Genomic DNA, 19,817 nt, shown 5'->3' on the forward strand with positions numbered 1-19,817 from the left:
GTAGGCACAGCAGAGAGTGGGGACCACAGGGCTCTTGGGGCCATGATCAGTCCTCCTGTTGTGTGCGTATCTTGGGCTTCTAAAAGAAGCAGTACAAGGGCCTGCAGGGTGCAGCCTGGGTGATGGGTCCTCATCGTGAACCTCATCTATTTTCAGCTTTATGAATCACAAAGCAGGGAGTCAAACACAGCCAAGAAAATGGCACCCCTGAGGAATGCACAGATGGATTCCTGGGCCTGCCACCATCTCAGGAAATCAGGGCTTAGGTCCCCTCCAATCTCTTCCTCCGTAGGGTGAGAGATAACAATAGCCCTCTCCTTCCCCATGAGCCCGAGAGTCTGTTGGGCATAAATGAAAAATGATGCTTAAGCTTCTTGCTCCTTGGAGTAAGTTGATGTATAAACCCGAGGAAATGTGATGAGATTAACTCCTCAAAATAATAAGTGGCTGGAAGAGAAAACTGCACATTTGTATTTTTAAAGAAAAACTAGCGTCCGGTGGAAAAAAAAAATCTGAGCACTCATGATGTAACAGGAGGATTGTCTGCCATTGTCTGTGGGGTTTCTACGTCCTTTGCACCATAACTCTATCTCCAGGCTCCTGCGTCAGAGAGCGCCTGTGATGGATGGACGGATGGATGTGCCTTGTCAGGGTGTTTCACCACAATTTCCCTGGGGGCAGTCTGTCTGTTGGTAGAGCACAGCCTCCCCAAAGATGGTATCTCTTGCAAACTCGACAGCTAACAGACAGCTCCTCTTTTTGTATATGTCCCCAAAGAAGAACTGTCTTAATCTGTTTTTTTATATGGCATATTTTATTGTAATCCATATATGACTTGCAGGTTCCCAGTCCTCCATCCTGAGGCAAAAAATGCACGAGGAGTCAGAGGCTCCGTGAGCCTGTGACATCCAAGCGTTTGCATTTTTAAATGACCTGGGATTTAATTACTCACCGTGCTCCCATGTTGCACTTTCAGCCTCGTCTTGCCTGCATCCTGTTAATGAGCTCAGTGGTTCCAGCAGCCCAGTGGAAGCCTTGCATTTGGTGCATTGGGTGGCAGGCTCGGGGCACCTGTGTCAAAAGCCTGTGGCTTTGATCTCCACCCGAGAGGATGGCTGCCCTGTCCACAGCCCTGGGGAGAAGCCATTGCTTTTCACTGGTGACTTTTTTTTTTTTTTTTGCTTTGCTTTTATTTGTGTTTTCCTTTCCTCCCTTCCTTCCTTCTTTCCTTCCTTCCTTCTTTCCTGCCTGCCTTCCTTCCTTCCTTCCAAGACTTTCTATGCTTCAATCCTTGTTTGTCTGAGAGGTTTTTTCTTATTTGGAAACTGATTTGCTTCAGCTTGCACAGAAGCTGTCTTTGGTGTGATGGATCGTGCTGGAAGTCACCCAAGGAGTATCTCTGTTCCCAATTAGAAGTGCAGGCAGTGCTGCATACGGGGGCCCGGGGAGGTGGCTGGTTTGGGTGACAGCTGCTGCCGCTCCGGAGAGAGTACCGATCCGTGGGTTTGTATCCATGTGTATAAAATCAGGCTAATTTAAAGATAAACTATGTGTGTGTGTTTTAGACCCTTTTCTTTTAATATTAAGTGTTTGATGGCTCCTGTCAGGTTATGCGGTCCCCAAATTTGTGCGAGGGTCAAAATGAATACGCTTTTATAAATCTTATATCCAGATGAGCTGTATTAGAATAAAACCGAATCAATGAAATCCCTAAGGGCTCCATAGGGAGCGTGTCTAGGACGTGCATTGTGCAAGAGCTTGGACCTGTTACCTTATTTTTCCTTCCCTCTGGGACCTCCTGTGGTCTGGAGCCAGAGAATGTACCCTCTGTTGCTTTGTTGGGAGGGCACTGGTTAGCCTGTCACTCTGACCTTGCAGGCTTTACCCATAGTGCTTTGAAACCAGGGTTTGCCAGGGGTCAGCTAGAATGTTGTTCTGGAATGGTGCTCAGCCGGGTATCAGGTAGACAATACTAAGAGCATATTTAACGTCCTTCCATTTTTTAGAAGCAAAATCATAGCAAATGTTGCTTTTAATTATGTAAACCTGTAGTGTTTAATACGGTAGCCACCAGCCACGTGTGGCCATGGAACACTTGAAATGCAGCTAATCTGAATTGAGATGCACTGTAAGTGTAAAATACTCACTAGATTTCAAAGTCTTAATGTTAATAAAATAATGTAAAATATCGCAATAATTTTAAAATATTGATTACACATTGAAGTGATAATGTTTTGGATATATTGGGTTAGATAAAATATATATTTAGATTAATTGTACTTGTTGCTCTTTACTTTTATTAACGTGGCTACTAAAAAGTTTAAAGTTACATGAATGGCTTGCATTATATTTCTATTGGACAGCGTTGCTGTGCCATTAAATCAGAATCATTTAAACTTTGATAATAATAACATGTAGCATTTATAGGACACTTAGAACATCCCAGGCTCTTTACTATATGATCTAATTAAAAAAAATTTTTTTTTTATGATCTAATTTTGAATTTTTTTTTTTTTTTTTTTTTTTTTTTTTTTGGTGGTACGCGGGCCTCTCACTGTTGTGGCCTCTCCCGTTGCGGAGCACAGGCTCCGGACGCGCAGGCTCAGTGGCCATGGCTCACGGGCCCAGCCGCTGCGTGGCATATGGGATCCTCCCGGACCGGGGCACGAACCCGCGTCCCCTGCATCGGCGGGCGGACTCTCAACCACTGCGCCACCAGGGAAGCCCTTGAATCTTGTTTTGAATAGAAAAAAAAGCGAAGCAAAAATTGGTAAGCCTCCTTTTCCACTCTCTCACACTAGTTTTTGTGGGGATCTCTTCAGAGTTTCTTTATGCAGTGTATTACCATGTTTAATTCTCACACCAACACTATGAAATAGATACTACGATCATCCCCATTTAACATATAAGGAAACAGACTTAGAGATTTAGGTAACCAGCCCGTGGTCCCTTGGCTAATACATGGCAAGGCCAGGGTTTGACTCCAGCCGTTTCTGAAAGCAGAACTTCTATGAGCCAATTAAACATTTTGGTAATTAGGCGAGGATAATGCCACTAAATTTCTCTGTGACCCTGGGAAAGTCTCTGTGTCTCTCTGTGCCCTACTTTCCTCGTTAAGTGACTGGACTCCAGATGCTGTTGGGGGTCCCTTCTAGCTCTTCGCGTGTAGGAGAGCCCATTTCACTCTTCGCATTTTGCTTCTCTTCTCCCTCATGTTTCTCACCCCAGGCCCATCTCAGAGGATCGGGACCAGAGGACCAACAGGGCAGACTGAATGATGGGAAAGCAGGATGGAGGAGTAGTTAGCAGGGGAGGAAGAAGAGCAGTAGCGGGCGAGCATGAGGGAGTTTACCGGTGACGGACAACTCAGTCCTGTTGTGCTGAGTGAACACCCCATGGGGATGTTCATATAGAACAGAGCCCAGGACCTTGACACACACCTGCCCTCAGCCTCAGCAAAGGTCTGCCTTTTATCTCGAAATATGAAAACTGTGGAGGTGGTCTAGGAGGGCAGTGAACATGCACAAAGGTTTGGGAAACGACTTTTCAGGGAAGGACCAGAGCGAGGCGAGGTGAAGTCCATACAGCCTAGAGATGAGGTGAATGGGTTCTGAGACAGATTGGGGTCCAGGCTGGACTTTGCCCCTTTTACCAGGTGTCTGATACTGAGCAAGTTTAAGCCTCCCTAAGCTGCAGCATCCTCATCTGTGAAATGGGATGATAAACTGTGCTCACCACGTGGGTGGCGGTGGGGAATAAGTGACATGTAGCAGTAACAGCTGACACATTTTGAAGGTTTACTCTGTGCCAGGCACTCTGCACGTACACAAACATATCCGTGCTTGTTGGGACTCAGACTGAGCCTGCAAGCTACTAATAAGAATACAATGAGTGGGGCTCTTGTCACCATCTTAACCGTGTCTAGGAAAGATCCTTTGGCTGCATTCTTGTCCTGCTGTGTGGCTTTTGGTGAAGTTACTTAACTTTTCTGAGCCTCAGGTGACTCATTTATAAAATGAGATGATAGGACTTCCCTCGTGGTCTGGTGGTTAAGACTCCTTGTTCCCAATGCAGGGGGCAAGGGTTCGATCCCTGGTTGGGGAACTAAGATCCCACATGCTACACGGTGCGGCCAAAATAAAATAAGTAAATAAATAAATAAGAAAAAGAAAAAGAGATGATTAAAGCAGATGATTTGTAAGGCCTTTTCAGCTCTAAAATACTGTGCAATTCTGGATATAGGATTTATTTAGTATTGAGAAGGCTAAGGGGGATACTAAAATATGAACTTCATAAATAAAAAAATATATATGATTATTATAAATCTGAGGAATGGTGAACAGCTGTTCTCTTTTGGCTGAGGACAGGGCATGAGGCAACATATTTTAATTGTTTTAGATTAGACATTTGGAAGCCTTTTGTGACTTGGGAGAAAGACTAATCTGTCATTGGAGCAGGCTCTGGAGCTGTACACTCTGAATTCACCAAAGCAGACAGTTGGCTATTTTTCTGTGTGATGTAACTTCACCACACAGCCCTTCCTTGGCCCCCGATCTAAAGTAGACACCCCCCCTCCCGCACTGTACTCTTTCTTCACATTTTACCCTGTTGCTTTTCTCTGTTGCACTTATGACATTTTGTAATTGCATATTTATTTTGTACTTAGCATTTAATGTCTGTCTGGTTTTTTTTGAATTTTATTTATTTTTTACACAGCGGGTTCTTATTAGTTATCCATTTTATACATATTAGTGTATATATGTCCATCCCAATCTCCCAATTCCGTCTCTTTAGATTGTCAGCCATCTACAGGCCGGGTTGGTTGCTATTTGGTTCACCTCCTATGTACCTAGTTCTAACACGGTGGTCGTCACATAGCAGGTGCTCGGTAAATATTTGTTGAATGAATAAGTGGGTGACTGAGTTTCAGAGGTGGTTGATTTGGGGGTAGTACTTCTTGATGGAGGTGGATCCTCTGCTTGCCTTTTTTGGTAAGAAAATCCCAAAGACATTGTCTTTCAAGGGACTTTAGATACTGTTTCTCCCTTCCCACCATCATCTCCTGGGGGCCGGTCATGCACGGGTGTGAGTTCCTTCAGTTTTAATGGGCTGCCTGAGCACCCTTTCTTATGGGCTGGCCAGCCTGCATCTGGCTCTGGTGGAGGAGATAGAAGGGGAATGTGGAGCCCCATTTGAATAAAGGCCAGTGGAACGTGGGCTGGTTGTGCTCGTTATTTCTGTCTGTTCCCCCAGATCAGCCTTTTACCCTTCTTTATGCTGCCCTGTGCCCCAGGAAGCTGGCCTCAGTGGCTGCGTCAGTGAGGCTCCCTTGCCCCCTGGCTTCTGGTTGAGCTTGGCCAGTGGGAGGGCAGAGCAGGAAGACAGGGCAAGGAGAGAGAGAGGTTGGGTGTGTGTACCTGGGTTCTCTGGCCCGAGAGCTCTCCATGGCTCTCTCCAGGTCTTGCAAACACACTCTCTCTGTCCCTCCAGGGATAGCAGGGCTCATAACCCCCCACTGTTAACTGCCCTGGTGCTTCCCCATTCCTTGTCCCCTAATTCCTGTCCACACCTCTGTAAACTCCATACAGATGGGCCATTCGTTCCCCTGACCGTTTGCTCCGGCACCACCCCCTCATGGTCTTGCACCCATCTTACCTGATACAGGGTAGGGCCTACGCATCTAATCGCAGGGGGTATGAAGCGCAGGGTCCGGGGAGAGGTTGGAGGAATATTTTGTAGTAAATCTGAGTGTGATCGCCTGTACCTGAGGTTTCTGTTTTTAATGAAAAAAAAAAACAGAAAAATAAAACCCCCCAAACAAACCAAAAGACCCTCAACCACCCTCCTTTGGGTTAGGAGTTGGGGGAATTCTTAAGAAAGGGGTTCAGTTTCTCTCTCCGATTTCTCTCATGGGCAGGGCCGGCACTGGCTGCCACTGCTCAGGTGGCCCCATGATCTCAAGCCCCACGAAGCCAATCAGACTCTGATGTCTTCAGAACAAACGGCGCAGTGTGCGGGCACTGCAGCTCCCAGCTGCTGATCAGGGGCCTGTTAGGCATCTGCTCTCGTTCTTTTTCTTCACTGGGCTTCAGAGGCCTTTACTTCCCTGGTGAGTTGATAAGAGCAGCCTCTCTGAGGTTGAAATAGCTTTTCATGGAGCAGACTGGAGCTGGGCAGCCAGCATGGCCGGGGGGAGGTCATGGAGTTGGCAGACAAGAGTTGGCATAGAGGGAGAGGATAATAAAACTTGAGGCCGACATTGGTGCACCACTTTAGAGTTTTCAAAGCGCTTGAATGTAAAGGAACACATTTATGCTCCACAAAATGGCCTGGTAGGGTGCTGGGCATTGTCACCCTCACTTTGTAGATGTGCAAAAGGGCTCGGGGATCCTTGAGCGCCTCGCCCAAAGTCACAGAGCTGGAGGGAGGCAGAATCAGGACAGAGACGCGGGCCATCTGACCCCGTGTTCTCTGGCGCCCCTTCTGCCCTGTCTCCGCCGTCTCTGAGGGAGCAGGCAGGGCTGGGCTCTGGCTCTGGGACTGTGAACTGGAGATGGAAAAGCTGAACTCCAGTGTTCCCGTTCGTCCCAGAGGAGGGATCGCAGGCATGTTGGATCCCTGCCGGGGGCTGCGGTTTCCGCATGCCCCCAAGGGCCACCCTTCCTGTCCCTCCTGTCTCTCCTGTTTCCAGTGGCCTGACACTGCTTTTCTGTCCTTGTTTTTCAGAAGTGGAGCTGCCTCTGAAGAAAGATGGGTTCACCTCAGAAAGCACCACTTTGGAAGCCTTGCTCCGTGGAGAGGGGATCGAGAAGAAGCTGGACACCAGGGAGGAGGAAAACATCCAGGAAATACAGGTATTTCTGTGCTTGCGGGACGGGTGGGGGGTGGCCCCCAAGCATCACGGTCGTGCCTCCGGAACTCCAGCCCCAGTTCTGGTCGTCCTCTCAAGGGCCAGGGCTGCGTCTCAACTTCCCACCACAATGGGGAAGCTGGCCTTGGTCTCCCTGTTAGTCCACTCAAAACGTAGTTTTGGAGCCTACTGTGCACCAGGCACCGTGCAAGGTCCTGGGGACACAGTGGTGAGCGAAACTGACCGCGTCCTCCTCCCCACCCCCCGGGAGCCAGCAGCCACAGCCCAGGCTTGGAAAGCTCGGTTGTCTGGGGCAGCCAGCCCCCGCAGGGATCCCCACCGCACCCCTGCCTCACACCCCCTCCTCAGCTCTAGATCACCGGCTGTCTTGTCCTTCCCCAGCGCCACCCACCTCTCCTTCAAGGCCAGTTTAGAAGTCATCCCCCAGGCAGGTTGCTGGCTCCCGTCCCCATGTGTTCACCGCCGCCTGTACACAGCATGGCTAAGGCAGCCACCACGCAGGATTACAATGGTGTGCTCTGACGGTGTCTTATTTATGTGTCTTGAGTCCCCATTGTTGAATCCAATGGTTGGCACAGAAGCTTGTAATAATATTAATGAATACAAATATGAAGTCGTAGTTTTTAATAATTAAACATAATGAAATTATTAAAATTAAATTACATTTGTATTACGTTAATACTTTATATTAAAATTATATATTTTATGTTATACATATATTATACAATTACATATTTATTAATTTTATATCCAATCTAATATTTACATATTAATTTATTAACATTGTAATGAAATGACTACCAGTAAAATGTTTGGTTTGCTTCGTCAGTACCACAGGGTGTGGGTTCCGTCGTGTCAGAGACCGTGCCCTCGTGTTCACTGTTGTACCCTCGGGGCCTTTTGCATGTGCCCAGCAGAGTCTGGTCTCAATAAAGGCATTGAGGGCTTCCCTGGTGGCGCAGTGGTTGAGAGTCCGCCTGCCGATGCAGGGGACACGGGTTCGTGCCCTGGTCCGGGAAGATCCCACATGCCGCGGAGCAACTAAGCCCGTGAGCCATGGCCGCTAGGCCTGCGCGTCCGGAGCCTGCGCTCCGCAACGGGAGAGGCCACAGCAGTGAGAGGCCCGCATACCGCAAAAAAAATAAATAAATAAATAAATAAATAAATAAAGGCATTGAATGAGTCAGTGAATGTGGCCTCCTTCTCCGCCATTCCTGCGTTCAGATGAATGGTCCAGTCTTTTCCGTTTGGTCGTCACAACATGGCTTATATTTGTTCCCTCCTCGACTTGTCAGACCTACAGCCCTAGTTAAGATCCTTATTGACTGAAACCTTTATATGTCTGACACACCTTGGAGTTGTCTTCGACCCCTGTCTTTCTCTCACATCCAATAGCCATTCATCAGGAGCCCTGTCCACTGTGCCCTCAACACAAATCCAGAGAGTGGCCCCTCCTCACCACATCCACCGCTGCTGCCCTGGTCCAAGGCACTCACATCTCCTGTCTGAACGGTTGCGATTGCTTTCTAAGTAGTCCCCTGCTCAGGGCTGAGAGGGAGCTTTTCCTGTGCTCAACCCTGCACTGGCCCCTGTTCTCCCGAGAAAATGTCGTGGCCCTCTCACCTCTCTCTGACTCGCTGCTTCCTCTCTTCCTGGCTGACTCAGCTCCAGGCACACCGACCTTCGGCTTCTCACATGCACACCAGGCGCGCTCCACCTCCGGCTGTGCTCTGGCTGCTTCCTCTGCCTCACGGCCCTCTCCCCATACGCTGGGCTCTCACCCTCACCTTCTTCCAAGTTTTGGCTCCAGTCTCTTCTTCTCTGTGAAGTTTACCCTGACCACTGAATGTAATACCACATCCTCTGCTCTCTCCGCCCCTCAGCACTCCCAATTCTCTTACTCTGCTTTCCTTTTCTTCTTCTTTTTACCCGTAGGTTTTACCAGCATCTAACATACTTTATAATTTACTGACTTATGATGCTATTGTTTATTTTCTGTTTTCTTCTAGTAGAATGTAAACTCCTCAAGGGCAGGAATCTTTGTCTCTCTTGCTTGCACCCCTTTGTATCTCAAGACCTAAACAATGCCTGCACATAGTAGGTGCACAATAAATATGTATTGCGTGGATGCATGAGTGAACAGATTCCTGTGAGTTGCCCGTCCCCAGTCTGTCCCCTCTCCACCATGTCCTACTTTGATAGCTGACCTTTCATCCCAAAACACAATGCTGCTTGTGCCATGCCCTTGTTTAGAAAACTTGGCTAAAACACTTTTGTTTCTCGCTAAATAAATCCAAAGTGATGAGTGTGATCTTCTTGGGCCTCCCCTCTCCGCTCCTAACCTAGTTTTCAGGCTTATTTCCCACGATTCCTTTACTCCCTCTGTTCTGCAGCCTCCTTCCCTCCGTGCCTCTGGTCATGCTGTGCCCTTTATCTGGCATGCCTTTTCTTCCATCACCACGTGTACAAATTCCACCCACCTATTAGGCTCAGCCCTGATACCACCTTCCCCATGAAGCCTTTCTTGATCACCCCCCACCCCCTAGTTCTCTTTTTACCTCTGGCATTTAGGGCACCTAGTACTTTCTTTTTCTTCTTCTTCTTCTTTTTTTTTTTTTTTTTTTTTTTTTGCTATTCATGTATTATCCCCCATTTTTGGACTTTTAGATCTTTGAAGTCACCGTCTGTCCCATCTGTATTGCCTGTTAAGAGTATTTTTGCTCAGCTGGGGTAATTTGACTGAGTCAATGAGAGGGACAGAACCATTGCCCAGAAGCCTTGATGCTCTAGAGACAGGCAGCCCTCTCCTTTTCGAGCTGGCGGCGGGTTCGAGTCCTTCTCAGGCAGCATCGGGCCAGTATACGGGTTGTCATTGTTGAATCATCATCATCATCATCCCCGATGTAACCAGAATGTCTACGATATGCAAAGCATGGGCCTACCACCTGCTGTGCTAGAGGCCGAAACCAGGACCCAAAGCCGGATGAGTTTACATGTTTTTATTAGCTTTGATTATTAAAATAAAGTGCACATGTAACAAATGGACTGTTTTGTTCATTTTTCCATTCATTCCATCAAAGTTTATTGAGTGCCTCCTCTGAGCAGGCATTGTTCTGGGCTCTGGGGTAACAGGGAAACCAAGAGAGACCTGTCCCCTCTGCTCTTACTTATTTTGTAGCATGACATACAGACAGAAAGCAAATAAACAAACAGGTAAAATAACTGCATTTCAGGATAAATGCCATGAAAAGAACAGAGTATGAAGGCTCAGTATAAGAGGAGGGACAGATTCTAGCTAGCATCCTAGGGGAGACAAGGGCTATACCCCGGTCCTGTGAGATGAGAAGGAGCCAGCAAAGTGAGGAACCTGGGAAGGGCTTTCTGGGCAGAGGAACAGTGCTCTTGAAGGCATCGCGATAGTTCTGAGCTCGTGGTGTGCAAAGAACAGACAGAGGCTGGTGTGGCTGGAGCAGGGTGCCAGGGAGGGAAGGGTCGGGGAGGCACTTGGAAAGGTGGGCAGGGCCAACCTGCAGGAGGCTCTTGGATTCATGGGACATGAAAAAGGAAGCCATCTGGAGGATTTTAACCAGGGCAGTGAATTTATGTTTCCTTAAGACCCCTCTGGATGCTGCATGGAAAGGAGACTGGATGCAGGGCCAGCAGTGCAAGGAGGGAAATAGGAGAATTTTGCACTCTTCCAGCTGGAGGTAATGGAACCTTTAAAGAGGAATTCATCTGATATGCAAAAGAAAAAAAAAAAATGAAAAAAGAAAAAAGAGGAATTCCTTCTTTTTTATAAAAGCACAGCCACAAAGGATCACCGTAAAGACTGGTTAGAGTAACAGGGAGCAAAGTTGTTTTAAAATATGTTTATTTTCCAGATAACGTCCTTGGACAGGGAATGCAAGTGTGTCACGGGGGATGAGCTGCATCTCTAGCTGGGCAGCCCTGCCCTGCGTTCCTAATACAGGATGTTCCCTCTGCTTCCCGAGCCCTGAATACGGGCTTTGTTTGTTAGGAACTCCTGGCTTCTCCCGAGCTGTGTAGAGAGGCTTCTGGTGTCAGGGCCATGTTGCAGGAAATGCAGAAACACAGGCAATGCTGCTGTCCCATGTGAGGCCTGTGGCTCGGACCAGAGGTTCTAGAGACACAGGGAAGCCACTGGGGAGAGGGAGGGAGAAGTCCGTTTTCTCCGGGATGTTGAAGCTGTGCGGCACGTCTAGGGACTAGTGCAGCTGCCTTCGCCAGCTTTCACCTTCCAACCCAGAGTCCATATTGCAGGTAATAAATACCTTCATAATAAAAAATGAGAGTGGCATGAGAATTGCGCCGAGATGCCAGAGGCAATGATCTTTAAATTCGAGACACTTGGAACTTACCATGGTTAAATGACTTCAACACCCAGAGAGTTTGCAAGATGGCTATACAAACAGCAACAGTTGTCGTAAGAATGACACCTGGTATTTATGCTACATCTTTTCACCGAAGACTGCAGAGCGTCTGACTTGTCATTGTCTCGCTAGTGTTCCCCCCTTCGGTTCAGGAAGCCAAGGCGCAGGAAGGCTAGGACGCTTGCTGTGGACCCGGGCCAGCGTTTCCTAGCTGTGGGCCAGAGGTCGTGTCTGGCAGATGCCGTTGCTTCTCTGTTAGGTGGCTAAGGTTGGCCCAGAGAGCCTAAGTGCTATCAGCTGATGGCTTCCCATATAAACCTGCTAGAGAAGCCAGAGAAGAATTTACTAGACCTATTTTGAGTTCTTTGGGAGGATTTGGCAATTAGCAATATCCTGACTCCTGCGATGGGAATGGAACTCTCTGACAAGAAGGCAACGGGAGAAGGTCACTGGAAACTCACTCCTGGGCTTCCTGCTTTGAGGACAGGCCCAGGGCATTGTCCAGAAGGCCACTGGAACAGTGATGGTGATACCAGAAGTCAGTACCTTGCATGCTGCTTTCTAAGTCTTTTTAAAAAAAAATTATTTAGCAGCATGAATGGTTTTTTTCCCAATTTTATTAATTTTTATTTATTTATTTATTTATTTGCGGTACGCGGGCCTCTCACTGTTGTGGCCTCTCCTGTTGTGGAGCACAGGCTCCGAACGCGCAGGCTCAGCGGCCATGGCTCACGGGCCCAGCCGCTGCGTGGCATATGGGATCCTCCCGGACCGGGGCACGAACCCGTGTCCCCTGCATCGGCAGGTGGACTCTCAACCACTGCGCCACCAGGGAAGCCCTAATTTTTTATTTTTTATCTGTGTTGGGTCTTCATTGTTGTGTGCGGGCTTTCTCTAGTTGCGGTGAGCAGGGGCTACTCTTTGTTGCAGGGCGCGGGCTTCTCATTGCAGTGGCTTCTCTTTTTGCAGAGCACGGACTGTAGGCGCACGGGCTTCAGTAGCTGTGGCGCGCGGGCTCAATAGTTGTGGCTCGAGGACTCTAGAGCACAGGCTCAGTAGTTGTGGCGCACAGGCTTAGCTGCTCCGTGGCATGTGGGATCTTCCCAGACCAGGGCTTGAACCCATGTCCCCTGCATTGGCAGGCAGATTCTTAACTACTGCGCCACCAGGGAAGTCCCGCCTTCTAAGTCTTTTCATAGCTTGTGTGATTGTCGCACTATCACCACAAGGATAGGTGGATGCTGTTGTCCTGTATAACTTGGTGCCCACCCACCTTTCTAGCTTCATCTTAGGCCAGTCTCTTCCTGAGCCCCTGAGCTCTGGTCCCATTGGCCTCTTCATGCTCTCTGGACAAGCCATATTCCCCTTCCTGCTTCAGGGAGTTTGCCCATGCTGTTCCCTTTGAGTAGAATACTTTCCCTCCTCTCCTCTCTTTGGTCCTTGTTCCCAAGGTTAGTCTCTGTCCATCCTTTACATCTAAACTTCCTTAGTTCACCTCCACAGGTAAGCCTTACCTGACCTCAGATTCGGAAAGGTCCCTTCTAACAACCTCTCATAGCACCTGGAACTTGCCTGTCACTGTTTTCATAACAGTTGTAATTATATGGTTATGTATGTTGTTTGAATCTGTCCTTCCTTCATTAGACTGTAGAGTCCACTTGGGGCCAGGACTGTAGCCATTTTTTGGCTTATCTAGCACAGTACCTGCCATGTAGTCAGCCCTGGACAAATGTTTGTTGATTGAATGAATGAGTTCCTATTTTATAATTGGGGAAACTGAGGCATGAAGCTATGATGACTCACCCAAGGTCACACAGTGAGCTTATAAAGAAGCCCCCAGGATCCTGACGTGGAATCCATGGGCTCCCTTTCTCCGTATCCCACTTCCACTCGGGGGGGGGCTGGGTCCTCTGCCGCGGTCTCTTATCCCTCCCTTAAACCTAGAGATACGCACCTTACTTCCCCTTTCCTCCCCTCCGCCAAAGCAAGTGAGGTGCTCAGGTCCTATAGGAAGTACTGCAGTATGCCTTGGAATTCTCAGACACAAGGGCTGAGAGAGAAATGGGAAAGTCTGAGCTGATGAACCTGACCTTGCTTTGGTCATGGATTCTGCTATATGATCTTGAGCAGTCGAAACTGTTTTCAGAGTCAGTTTATTTACCTGTAAAATGGAAATTGGATTCTCTGCTGCAGTGTGACTCACGGGGCTGTTGGAGAGAGAGAATTAAATGTATGATCTTTTTTTTTTTAAAATTTTTTATCTTTAAGCTCCATTACAAGTAATGTGCTGTAACGAAAATCCATTACTCTTAAAAAAATAACAATGGAAGATTATGAATAACACATTCATGTCAAATTCTGGTCAGATGGACAGGAAGTTACTTGTTTTCATCAAACAGGGCAGGATTCCAGAATGCCAGGGAAAGGAGAAACATATTTTCATATATTTGAGGTGGCCCTTTAAGAACAAAAGGAAAATTACATTAAAGTAAGTTTTGACCAGACATCTTGGGCCCACATAGAAGGGTACCCCTACCAGAGTATTCTCTTTTTAGAAAACATTTCTTGGGCAAAAAGAGTTGAAAAAGTCGGTGTTCTAGGAGGAGTTGGCTGGAACCGTCCCAGGAGAGAGAGTTGGTACCGCCAAGAGCTCCAATTCCTGGCCAGCATTTTGGAGGCCTAGCTTCCCAAGCCATGGCAGCATCTTCACTGTGTTAAAAAACAACACCCAAACAGAACACCCTCCAAATTACCCTCTGATGGTTTTCTCCTTTGCATTTTATTTCTCAACACTTCTATTTTCTTGTCATTTCAGAGGGTTTTGGAAAATGATGAAAATGTAGAAGAAGGAAATGAAGAAGAGGATTTAGAAGAAGATATTCCCAAGCGGAAGAATCGGACCAGAGGACGGGTAAGCCGTGAGGGAGGAAAGAGATCAGGGAGGCCGGGGCCTGGCAAACAACTGGTCCCTAGATTCAAAGTCCCACTGCAGCTAGATAGAGGGTGTATCCATGGTCTTCCTTGCAGGACACCCAGAGAGGAAACCTCCAGAAGAGTTCTGGTTCTCAAGTGATAGCCTGCAAAAGTTTAGAGCTGGCAAGAGGGAGAGAAAAGGCAGATGGTGCCCCTAGGGGGTGGTGAGGGTCTGGGAAAGGTGGAGGTTGAGGTGTGGGTGAGGGTGAGGGTGGAGGATGAGGAGAATGTGACTGCTGTCCCCATTCCTCAGTCATAGAATAAGGCGGAAAGTGTCCTCTCCCTGGGACTGCCCCAGAATGACAGGGTCAGGACACCTGCTTTGGGGTACGTTTCACTAGGCAGAGAGTGGGAGCAAACTGGGAAAGCATGGGGACCGCAGGTGATGGTTCCCAAGCCAGTGTGGCAGGGGCTTTGGAGACGTGTGGGCCTGGAATGTGACAAGAAAAGGCCAGATGCCTGGGGGATGGCAGAGGGGAAATCCATGGTGGAAGGAATAAAAATATGAGGGTGACTCTTAAGGGGAGGGAGCCAAACCTGAGTGGTGCTCTTTGGCATTCAGGGTGGTCCTCCAGAGTCCTCACGTTCAAGCCCAAAGGGGTTTTCTGTGATTACCTTCAGGGGTCTGCAGGAGTATCTGACAGTAACCAGATGCAGCGGGACCTGCGGGGATGAACTGCTGCTTTCCATCTGGAGAATTAACTCTCTGAGGCCTGTCTGGCTCCTTCAGGCTCTAGGCGGGATGCTTTACCCCTCCTGTGGACGAGAGGCTAGTCCTGGATGCCCTCTGAGCTTGGGTCCAGTGATAGTTATGGCAAGCCTCTCTATTCCCGTGGTTCTTGTGTCTGAGTACACATCAGAAACACCACGAGAGCCTATCGAAATGCAAATCTGCAGGACCCACTCCTAGGAGTTCTGATTTAGGAAGTCTGGGCTGGGGTAGGGCCTGGAGAGCTGTATTATAAGCAAGTTCCTAGGTGACTGGTGCAAGCGGCCTAGCAGTGCCCATGCTGAGCTAAGATGCTGCAACTTGGACAGGAGCTGGAATTTCTCAGTCTGGACAGGGCGGTCCTCTGATGCCGCACACCTTATAGAGTCACAACTCAGCTTCAGCCATGATCAGTGTTTTGACACTCTTGCTTAATCTTTTCTTTACTCTCACTTTTGGTTGGTTTGTATGTTTGTGGGGTTTGTGTGTGTGTGTGGGGGGGGGATATTTGAATGAGAGCCCCTAGACATTTTTTCATTTAACCTGTACATACCTCAATGTATATCTCTAACAGGTATCATTATCATACCCAATAAAAATAACTATTCTAATATCTACTATCCAGTCCCTACTCCTTTCCCCCGATTTTCTCAAAAATGCCTTTTTATAGTTGGTTTATTTGAAACTTAGGTCTCTTGTATTCTATAACATACTTCTTCCTTGCTGCTCCCTACCACATACATATTTTTTTTTTTTCTCCATGACATTTATTTGTTGAAGAACTTGGGTGGTTGGTCTTGTGGAATTTCTCATATTCTGGATTTGGCAGACTGGTGGTGTTTAATGTGTCCCTCAATCCTCTCTATCTCCTGAAAACTGGTGGTCTGATGAGAGACTTGATTAGATTTGGGATATTTGTGCGTGTGTGTAAATATTTTTTGGTGGGGCTAGACTCTTTCTTAGGTGTGATATGTGCTTCTTATCGCCTCACATCTGGAGGTGTATGCTGTCCACTCGTTCTCCTTTCAGTGGTGGTAAAATTGATCAGTGGATTTGGGTGTTGTCAGCCAGATGTCTCCTTAGAAAGTGCCCCGTCACCTTTTCACCTAATCATCTTAGTGGCCCCTGACGAACTTGCCTGGACCCATGCCTTCTTTGGGGGTTACAAAATAAAGGATATCTTATTCCATCGTTAAAGGAGGCTTTAGAATGTGGAGTTTCTGGGCCTTTTGTGAACTCCAATTGCTGTGTACCTCCAGGCCTGCTTCCAACCCTTGTCTCAGCCCAAACCAAACTTACTCGAGTAGATGATGGAAAATGCTCGTCTTTACATCTTCTCCACTCCCATCTGAAATCTAGGCGTTGAACATGTAGTTGGCGAATACGAATTGGGCGTCTTCTCTGTAACAACACCAGCAGAAGCAACAGCAACAGCCATCTGTACTTACTGTGTACGTCCTATACATCAGGCAGTGTAACGGGCTCTTCACAATAAGAGCTATGTTACTGGACTGCACCACAGTGTGTCATAAACATGATAGGTCGATAGCGATATCATAAACACGATATCGATAGTGATGATAGGTCCTTTATATCGCATTCTCTATTTCTGCACTGTCCTTTACAGCAGCCTCTGGCCACATGTGGGTGGCTACCAAGCACTTGACATGTTGCTAATTCAAACTGAAATGTGGTGTAGGTGTAAAATATTCACCATATTTCAAAGATATAGTAGGAAAAGAATGGTGAACATTTCATTAATATTTTTATATTGATTACATATTGAAATGGTAATACTTTGGATAGATGGGATTAAATAAAATGTATTACTAAAATTAATTGCATCTGTTTCTGTTTTTATTCTTTTTTAAAAATGTGGCTACTGGAAAATTTAAAATGACATGTGACCCTCATTATATTTCTCTTGGACAGCACTGCTTCTTTCATTCCCATACGTGGGTATTATTACTCCTAGAGAGGTTAAGGAACTTGTTCAAGGACATCCAACCTAGTAAGCAAGAAGCTAGGACTTGAACACAGGTCTGTGCTTTTTCTACTGGGTCACATGTGGCCCAGTGCCCAGCATGTGACCACTGGCCATTTTGTTGAATGAATGATTGAATGATGGAAAAAGAACAGAAAGTCACATTTCAGATTTATGGGAGCTGAGAAAAGGCCTGAACACAGCGTGGGGGCTGGATGGGACCTAGACTAGCTCTGGGCCCACCCGAGGCTGGCTAAGGGGCAGTCAAACGGCTCTACATTGTGCAGTGACATTGTAGACATCCGTACTGGGAGCCATGGAAGGACCTGGAAAGTGCAGGTGAGCCTACCTGTGCTGGAATAAGGTATGGAGCTGCTTAACCCACAGGCTCAATGAAGCTACCCTTTCAGGGGTATTCAAGCTGCCACTGGCTCCTGGAGGACAGTCACTCCGTTCCTGTTGTCAGGACTGAGAGGAAGTCTGAGGCTGTACATCTCAGCATGAGGCCCTTGGGCCGCAGCATCAGTGTCACCTGGGAGCTTGTTAGAAATGCAGACCCCCCCCCCCGACTCCACCCTAGGTGGGCTGAATTAGGGTCTGCAGTTTCACAGAACTCCCAAGTGCTCTGTGTGCTCATTGAGGAAGTGAGGGCTAAGGTAGTAATGACAAGAACAGTCTCTGCTTTGAACTGTGAGTTCAAATCCCAGCTCTACCACTTACTAGACTTTGGGTGGTTTAGGTAACCTCTGTGACCCTGACCAAATTGAATAAGTATGCTGGGTGTCAGTTTCTTCATCATTAAAATTGGGGTAATAATACACAACCAATGCTGAGTGCTTAATAAAGGCTAGATGTTATTAGGAGGGTGCAAGCAAAGGGGACAAATCTCAGAACCTTGACAATGGAGATTCCCTGAGGGGTGAGAGAAATTGAGACCCAACAATGAATAATTGTATCTGTGGTAACTTTAGTCCAACAAATCAAAGCTCTTTAAAGTTCATGAAATTCCTGTGAGTCACCCATGTGAGTATTATCATTCGGTAAGTGTTCACGATGCACTGTGGTGTATTCCAGTACTTTCAAACTTCAGCGTGCATATAAAGCACCTGGTGATCTTGTTCAAGTGCAAATTCTGATGCAGTAGGTTTGGTGGGTGGGGACTGAGATCTTTGCTTGGTTAACAAGATCCCAGGGATGCCAGTGCTGCTGGTCCGAGCACCTCACTTTAAATGGCAAGAGTGTAGAGCAGTGGTTCTCAATTTTTTTTTTTTTTTTTTGGTCTCAGGGATTCTTTACTTACAGATTACTGAGAACCCCCAAAGTTATTGTTCTGGTGGGTTATAACTAGTGATACTTCCCATATTAGAAATCAAAACAGGAAAAATGTTGAATTTAAGAATACACGAGCACACAGAGTGATGACATCATTGTGTCGTGTAGCCTCTAGGAAACTCCACTGTGCTCTTGTGAGAGAATGAGAGTGAAAACTTTCAGATAACATTTTAGTACTAGGACAAAAATAGTTTTGACACTGGAGACTCCCTGAAAAGGTCTTAGGGACCTCCAAGGATCCCTTGACCATTATTTGAGAACAACAGTTATAGAGCAACTAGCTCTCTGCTCGGGACTGAGTCTGTCCTAGTGCAGAGTCTTTTAGTTGTAGGAAACTCAACAGCTTAAGCAAAAGTGGGAAGTATTTGAAAAGCTGCTGAGCCATTGTCCCATATTTGAGCAATTTTTGAAGATTCAGGAAGGACAAGAAGTTGGTGGGGATTTAGGATTGGGAAAGAGTAAGGAACCCAGGCAGCTCTGGCCTCTACTGCTCCTTCCTTTATTCTTCTGTTGCAGGATTGCCTCTCCTGCTTCTCTGTGCACGTGGCCCCATAGTTCCTGAATTTATGGGTCCCCCAAGTGACCTGTACTAACTAGAGTCACTGTTTCCCAATTCAGAGTACCTTGGGGGTAGAATCTGATTGGCCCAGCTTGGGTCACATGTCTATTCCTGAGCCAGCCAATCAACGGCAGCCAGTAGGGCAGGGCTGTGTGGTGCAGTCATGGCGGCCATGGCCCACCAGTGTGTGAATGGGGGGGTGGAATGGGGAGGAGTGGAGTTGGGTGAGTAGTTCTCAGAGAGGGAGGATGGTTTCTTTTGGACATCAGCTTCAAAGTTTTCTGTAACAGATTCTGGAAACCTGGGCCTCTGCCTTCTACTGGCTCTGTGACTATGGGCAAATCATGAACCCTCTCAGAACCTGTTTCATCAAGTGCCAAATGGGAATAATATTACTTGGTTAAACTCAGATGGTACTGTAGGAATTAAGAGCTCAGTGAAAGAGCTTTGGATGCTGTGTGCCCAGCATAGTGCTAAATATCGTGGGTTCATAATAAAGTATGAAGTGCCATCCTTGCCCTCAAGGACCTTGGAATTAAATTGAGGAGAAAATGCTAATAGTCATGATACAATTAGAAATCAGCAGGCTTCTGACCGTGCACTTACCAAATGCAATAAGAGTTCAGAGGAAAGAACAATCAACTGGGCAAGGAGGGGAAATAATTTATTGAGTGCTTCCTGTAGACCTAGCTCTCTCCCCTGTGGTTTCACACCCCCTTATCAGCATTACAACTCTGCAATAAAGATGTTGCTATGCCCATTTTACAGCTGAGGAAACTAACGCTTAGAGAAGTAACTTGTCCAAAAACACATGCTAGTGTTTAAACCTATGTCTGTCTGACTTTAAAGCTGATGCTTTACTCCTCAGCGTGGCAAGAGGAAGATTCTTGGAGGTGTGGCACGTTAGCAAGGCTAAAGCATGGACCAGATGTGGATGGGCAGAGTAGAGGCTGATCCATGACTGGGATCAATCAAAACAAAGACTTGGACGTAACATC

General features: G+C 47.1%; 1 protein-coding gene across 6 annotated transcripts in view; it reads left to right on the forward strand.

The window, feature by feature from the left end:
- Positions 1-19,817, forward strand: part of DPF3 (double PHD fingers 3) — a 274,103-nt gene that overhangs the window by 139,001 nt on the left and 115,285 nt on the right. For all 6 annotated transcript variants that reach the window (XR_009334367.2, XR_010839503.1, XR_010839502.1 and 3 more), the window contains exons 4-5: positions 6,727-6,854; positions 14,078-14,173. Coding sequence is in view for 3 of the 6 variants with exons in the window: in XM_067028208.1 (XP_066884309.1) it covers positions 6,727-6,854; positions 14,078-14,173 (224 nt within the window). In the remaining 3 variants the exon portion in view is untranslated. The remainder of the gene's footprint in view (positions 1-6,726; positions 6,855-14,077; positions 14,174-19,817) is intronic.

Source organism: Kogia breviceps, chromosome 3 (assembly GCF_026419965.1).
Source record: "Kogia breviceps isolate mKogBre1 chromosome 3, mKogBre1 haplotype 1, whole genome shotgun sequence".
Classification (NCBI taxonomy): domain Eukaryota; kingdom Metazoa; phylum Chordata; class Mammalia; order Artiodactyla; family Physeteridae; genus Kogia; species Kogia breviceps.